The sequence below is a fragment of the Sinocyclocheilus anshuiensis genome, unplaced genomic scaffold (assembly GCF_001515605.1).
Source record: "Sinocyclocheilus anshuiensis isolate Anshui unplaced genomic scaffold, SAMN03320099.WGS_v1.1 scaffold217, whole genome shotgun sequence".
Taxonomy (NCBI): domain Eukaryota; kingdom Metazoa; phylum Chordata; class Actinopteri; order Cypriniformes; family Cyprinidae; genus Sinocyclocheilus; species Sinocyclocheilus anshuiensis.
This window is the reverse complement of record NW_015536538.1, coordinates 1,050,085-1,056,758: the sequence shown is the minus strand read 5'-3', so window position 1 is coordinate 1,056,758 and position 6,674 is coordinate 1,050,085. Positions and strand designations below refer to the sequence as shown.

General features: G+C 36.5%; 1 protein-coding gene across 2 annotated transcripts in view; it reads right to left on the bottom strand.

Moving 5' to 3' along the window:
- Positions 1-3,888, bottom strand: part of capsla (calcyphosine-like a) — a 5,234-nt gene extending 1,346 nt beyond the window's left edge. Inside the window, exons 1-4 of one of the 2 annotated variants that reach the window (XM_016497299.1) lie at positions 3,812-3,888; positions 3,185-3,318; positions 1,538-1,715; positions 1,243-1,452 (exon numbers count right to left, since the gene is read on the bottom strand). In XM_016497299.1, coding sequence (XP_016352785.1) covers positions 1,243-1,452; positions 1,538-1,715; positions 3,185-3,261 — 465 coding nt within the window. In that variant the 5' untranslated portion in view covers positions 3,262-3,318; positions 3,812-3,888. Of the gene's footprint in view, positions 1-1,242; positions 1,453-1,537; positions 1,716-3,184; positions 3,319-3,811 lie in introns of those variants that run through there. The other variant, XM_016497306.1, reaches the window with a different exon arrangement.
- Positions 3,889-6,674: the final 2,786 nt, after the last annotated feature.

The window sequence follows — 6,674 nt, the reverse complement described above, 5'->3', positions numbered from 1 at the left end:
CGACAAGCGCAGTCTGCTCTGATTGGCCAGCTGACCCAGTGCATTGTGATTGGCCGAAGCACTCGTCGGAAATGTAACGACCCTTACCATAATCGCAAGCTTCATCTTTCAAAGTAAATGTAAAGACAGTAAATAATGTTATTAGTTTTATGTGGCAGAGTCTTAACTTTGATAAAGAATATCTCTTTGGTTTTGAGACTAGTCTTTGCAACTTTAGGGATCTTATCTATTCACGAACAGCTTGTAACACTCCAAAGAGAAAGGAAAACTTGAAATCGCATCATATGACCCCTTTAATGTTGTTTAAGTTTGGAAGTCATCCACCGTCGTTAAATGCTTGCGCTCTTCAAAGCAGAATTCTGATTGGCTGTCAATGTTTTTATCGTTCATCAGCTCGAAACAATTGTTCTGAAACTCAGTCCAACTATATTATTTCCATATTCGTATAGAATTAGAACGACTTTTAAAACTTTATCTTTGCTGTTATAGCCTAGTTATCATCCTCAAAACACAGCAACGTTCTGTTCATTCTAAAGGCGCACTGCCGTTTTGTCATCTGCCGCTTTAAATGCTTGCGCTCTTTAAAACAGGATGGACTCTGATTGGTTGTAATTGTTTTTATCGTTCATCGGCTGGACAAAAATCGTTCTGAAAGTAATTCTCCACTGTGTCTTTATTATAGTTGTGATGCGAACTTCATATTCTCATAGAATTAGAACGACTTTTACAACTTTAAAATCTTTATCGTTATAAGTGCTAACAGGCCTTATCTGGACATTAATAACAGCTAACCTTTGACTACTTGAGTTAAGTGAAGCATCATTTCTCATTTCACATGCAAAGAGCTCATTTACATTACAGTCTTAAATGTTCAGATAAAAATTATAAAAAATAAGGTGATAAACAAATGCGAAACTCAAATTATGAATAACTTTTAAAAAAGTGTAATTTCCAGTTATGTATAAAGTCCTAATGTGGTTTATTTATTTATATATTTTGTATAGATTAAATTTAGTAGTGGAAGTGACGATTATTATGAAAGAAGGTGGTTAAAATAAGCTAAGTCTTCAGCCTACACATTTTTTTTTTTTGGTTAATATGTAAAATGATGTAAAATTATATTAAAATATGAGCACCGAAATATAAGGATGATGATGATGATGGTAATAGGTAGATGGTAATCTAGTCTGCAGACCCTTATCAGACTGAAAATGCATCCCATATCTGAAAAATTGGAGGTACCTTTCCATCTTTGTCATACGGAGAGTCAAAGTTTTCCAGGAAAGAGCGGAAGACTTGTTCTTCTGTCCACTCTCCGCTCTTGTATTTGGGGTGATGTTTGCTGTTGTAGACACCCTGTAGATCTTCTATGGTCACAACGCCGTCTCCTGTCTTATCAAACTTCTGAAAAGCCTGATCGATCACCTGTCTCCGTGCGCTCGACATGGGAGGCTGAAGCAAAGAAACAGAAGAAGCAGGTTGCATTGAAATGAACACGAAAAACTTACTTTTTTGTGCCCTCAAAACACATTCTTACCCTTAATTTCTCAAGAAACTCATCAAAGTTGATAGTGCGGCTTCCATCCTTGTCCATCATGGCAAAGATCTGATGTGCTTTGTCCTTCCCCACAGACACGCCGTAGTTCTCCAGCCCCTTCTCGAACTCCTGGAAGTTTAGAGATTTACTGCCATCATCATCCATGATGCGAAACGTCCTGGAAAGAATTTATATTCTTAGTTAAACTTAAACATATTTTCATAATTTCCCCCCAAATCCTCTACCTTTGTAAAAGAATTAAACAGAAAGATGAATATTTAAAATACTGATTTATTACCTCGCATTGTCAAGAACATGTCCATGTCCCAAAATTATATTTCCTATAAAAGTATATAACTAATTTAACTTAAAAACATAGTTCAGTTGCTGCCTTTAAAGGGGTCATATGATGCGATTTCAATTTTTCCTTTCAGATTTCTATTTCAGATAAATAGTGTTCATATCGATATCGGAATTATATCGTATCGACCGAAATTAAGAAATATACCGTGATATCAATTTTGGCCATATCGTCCAGCCCTATGAGGGGCGAAACATTTCCGTCACACGCTTGAGGTATTCGGTCAATCACAATGCACTGGATAGCTGGCCAATCAGAGCACACCTCGCTTTTCAGACCGATGAGCTTTGTAAAAATCGAGCATTTCAGAAAGGCGGGGCATAGAGGAGAAACAATAATGTACAGTATGTGGAAAATAATGTGTTTTTTGAACCTTAAACCGCATAAACACATTTCATTACATCAAATACACAAAATAATGTTATTTTTAGCAGCATCATATGACCCCTTTAATTTTATGTATAATCAAAGTGTCTGTACATATCATTTCAACTCATTTTTTACAATCTTGAATATAGCTGAATCTCAGTAACTTGAAACTGGTTACATTATTTTTATGAGTTAAAGCTACGAAAAAAAACAAGTTGCCGTGACTTATTGATCATATAATTTTTTACAGTGTTATAAATTATAAATTAGAATTTTTCTTAAAAGGCTGTTTTAAGATTTGTTAAGCTACATTCTGATTTTTTGAATAATGACATTTTCATTTCTATTTCCATATCATTTTTTAAATTCTCACTACTGTAATGCTAAACAAATAATATTTTATGTAAACTGCATTGTGAATAGTTTTTGTGCATTTTTAATATGTTGATTTAAATGAATATCATTTAACCACAGCATTTTTACTGTAACAGAAAAATACTGCAATATGAAAATCTAAAATCTATCGAGTATCACAATTGAGAAGAAATCAACGACTCAAAAGTGAAGCATCTGAATGCACAGCAGGCTATACAAATTTTATGAGTAATGTGCTTCATTTTCATGAAAATTTTCTTTATGTACAATACAGTTTATTATTATTTTTTCTTTTGATTTTAGGTGGAAATATGCCTTGATTTTGTGATGAAGTATGACTTGTTTTTCCCTGAGATTCATCCCATCACTGGTTCAGTCCCCCTGGTGTAACATATAAAGTTAATTATCCTGTTCAAGGGCACAGTGGTGATAATTCATCATCAGCTTCAAGCAGGAATCAAAACAACAGCTTTACTAATGCTGCACCTCATCACCTCAGTCTTTCTTCGAAACCACAGACTCATATATTTAATTTCTCTTGCCTTCCAAGACCCTTGATTCCAGCCGCGCCTCTCTTGAGGCACTGCTGCCTGAGCTCCAGCACTGCATCTGCGGCCATAGCACCTCAGCACAGTCTCGGTGGATCCACTTCAGTCGCCTGCAGCTTCAGGATGGTCTGGCAAGAGATTAAGAATGCAGAAATGCACTGAGGTGGTCCTCAAGACGTCTCGTGGGCAAACAAGGAAGTGCTTTTATGTAGCGACTTCTGTTGTCTTGGAAACATAAACTCATAGGATGTAACCACAGCAACTGTAGTGTACACATAAACCGCCATAAAACACAATAGGCTACACTCATGTTTTACGACAGACTTGAGGCTATTTCATCTTTCTCTATATGAGAAAAGTCGAAATGAAAAGTTCCATATTACTGACATCTGCTTTATTACCATATTCATCAGTTTTTTTCCACAACGGATACTTAGGCACTTAGTCACGTAGACTACGTATCCGTCGTAAAAAAACAAATACATTTAACAAATATCAAAGGTAAAATCATCACTATACGACTTTTATTTAGCCTCGTCCTTAATGTAATTTCTGCTTTTTGATTCGTAGAAAAAATGGTTTGATATATAGATTCAATCAAATAAATATGAAACATTATACCTGTCTTTTGCGGTGGTCTCTTGCGAAGTGCGCAGTCTCACGTGTTTCTCAGGTGCACCTGCGTGTTTCTCCGCCCCCCAAACTCAACTCTCTTTTTGATTGGCTGTAAGGCGTGTCACTCATTACCTTCTGCGTTCAGCATCTGTATTAATCGATAATCGTCAACATTAAAAAAAAAACATTCACATCATTTTTTTTTTATTTATCTATAGCTGGGTTTTACCATAGTTTCTGCCAAATACCAGAGTTAGTCAACTGCAATTATTATTTCTGCAGTTTTTTTATATTGTAAAACGATATAGAATCAAATTCCAAGTGTAATAGCTACATTTCAGAATGTTTCTATAAATTTGTGTTAATGTCTAACTGAGTTTTACTCTAGTAACAGTAACTGTATAACCGTTATTAGGCGAAAACTGTGTAATTTTGTATAAGGCGGGAATGTTTGATCACGTGACGCTAAATCGGCCTGAAGGATAAACGCGTTTCTCATGAAATTCAAAATATGGCAGACATCTTCTGGTGTATTCATCTGTATTTACCACGGTAAACTACGACACTTCAGTACAGGTACATTGTCTATAAACAAACCTTCTTCATGTCTGAACTAGTTTGTAGATTGAGTTTGTTGTTTTAGAGTAGGCTAGCCTGTCAAAACAGATTCTCATGGAAATACATCCAGATCGCTGAATTTTTACTGCAATTCCAATTCCCATTCATTAATTCTCATTTGTTTCGCATTAGTAGTTTTTGATTGTATTATTATTAAAGATGGCCCATAGATGTTCTTAACAGGTTTCATGATGTAAATAGCTGGAAATGTTGACATTTACCTCATGTTGTAAATAGCTGGAAATGTTGATATTGTTTTTTTATTAAGATGCTCACATTTACAGGAGAAGCAGCTGAAATGCTTTTAATTGCTTTCGTCTGGTGTGGAGTGGAAAGTAACGGAGACAAACACCTCCGTTTTGTCAGTTTGTACCACTTGGAGGAAGATTAGAATCTTGGACCAACAGAGAAATAGTTTATGCTTTCTTGTTTACTGTGTCTCAGTGGTTTTAAACATAAACCGGACTTCTCACAGAGCATTAGAGGTTGTATAGAGTTATTGGTTTCATGGGTACAACAGTGATATGCACCAGTGACCCACAGAATGAAGTGACCTGGATCTGATGGCCGTCCTACAATGGGCTAAATGTTTGCAGCCAATAGCAACAGTTGTATTTGTGGTCATGTTGAAATCGTGCTTATCAAGCTGCTCTGTTGATGTTTTCTCTGCACAAGTTTATACCACCAGTTTGATTTCTGTATGTTTTCATGCTTTTGAACATTTGTTCAAAACATTTCAGTTAATTATGTGATGGTAAAATCCAAATAATGTGTTAATTAACATGATTTTACAAACGTACTGAGCCAGTAAGAAGTATTCACCCCCCTTGGAAGCTTTTATGTTTTACAACATTTAGCCTCAGAAGAATTAATTAGGCTTTTTTGACACCGATCAACAATAAAATATTCTTTCATGTCAACACACATTGTACATCTGGCCGCTACAGGGATTTTTCCTCAATCGTTCTGTTTAAAAACTGCTCAAGCTTGGTCAGGTTGCATGTTGGTTGTGTGTGAACAGCTTTTTTTTTTTTTTTTTTTAAGTTCACCCATAAATTATCAATCAGATTGGGATTTGTGGCCATATTACAAAAAATTTTGTTTAGTAAGGCAATTTGTGTTAGAATAACTTTTAGCCCTTCACTTGAGACAGTAGGTTTCTGGAGTATGGCCCCTGGTTTAGTTATGGTAGTCTAGTTGTCATTGGTCTCTTGGTGGCTTCCCTTAGATTTACAGCTTCTTGCGTTTCTTAATGATTGATTTAACTGCACTCCAAGGGATACTCTGTGACTTGGTATCCATTTCCTTCCTTGTGCTTTTCAATTAGATGCTTAGATTGATCTTTTTTTCCTTAAAGGTGTCATATGATGCGATTTCAAGTTTTCCTTTCTCTTTGGAGTGTTACAAGCTCTTGGTGCATAAAGAAGATCTGTAAAGTTGCAAAGACTAAAGTTGCCGCAAGTCCGCCCACCGCTCCTTCGTCGAATCTGCCGGCCTCCACTCACTCTAGCCCGCCGTGTGTTTCGTTGTGAAAGCGAAACTACTTTGTTTGGCCTTCCAAAAGAGGACACGACTAGAAATCAGTGGATAAATGGTTAGTTCACCCAAAAATGAAAATTAGCTTGTGATTTACTTACCCTCGAAGCATCCTAGGTGTCTATGAATTTCTTCTTTCAGACGAATCCAGTCGGAGTTATATTAAAAATTGTCCTGGCTATTCCAAGGTCTATCATTGCAGTCAGCGGGTGTTGCAGTTGAACAGTCCACAAGTCGTCAAATAAAGCTCGTTCCTTACGTGGATCCGTTCCGGCGGAAGGCGTATGACGTATGCGCAGAGCGCCCGCCTCTGAGATATGCTAGTCTTGCAAGTTTGTTTAATAGGAGCAAAGGAAGCAAAGTTTCCTTACTTTAGCAAAGGAAAACCAGTCTCGTCTTGGTTTATATTGAAATTCAGACCGATGAGCTTTGTAAAAATCGACGCGTTTCAGAAAGGCGGGGCATAGAGGAGAAACAATAATGTACAGTATGTGGAAAATAATGTGTTTTTTGAACCTTAAACCGCATAAACACATTTCATTACACCAAATACACAAAATAATGTTCTTTTTAGCAACATCATATGGCCCCTTTAATGGTGGTTCTGCCACAGTACTGACTCGCCAGAAAGTTGGACCTACAGATTGAGGTGTATTTATACTAGAATCAAGCCCCTTGACAACACGGGTGATCTCAATTTACCTATTTATGTGAC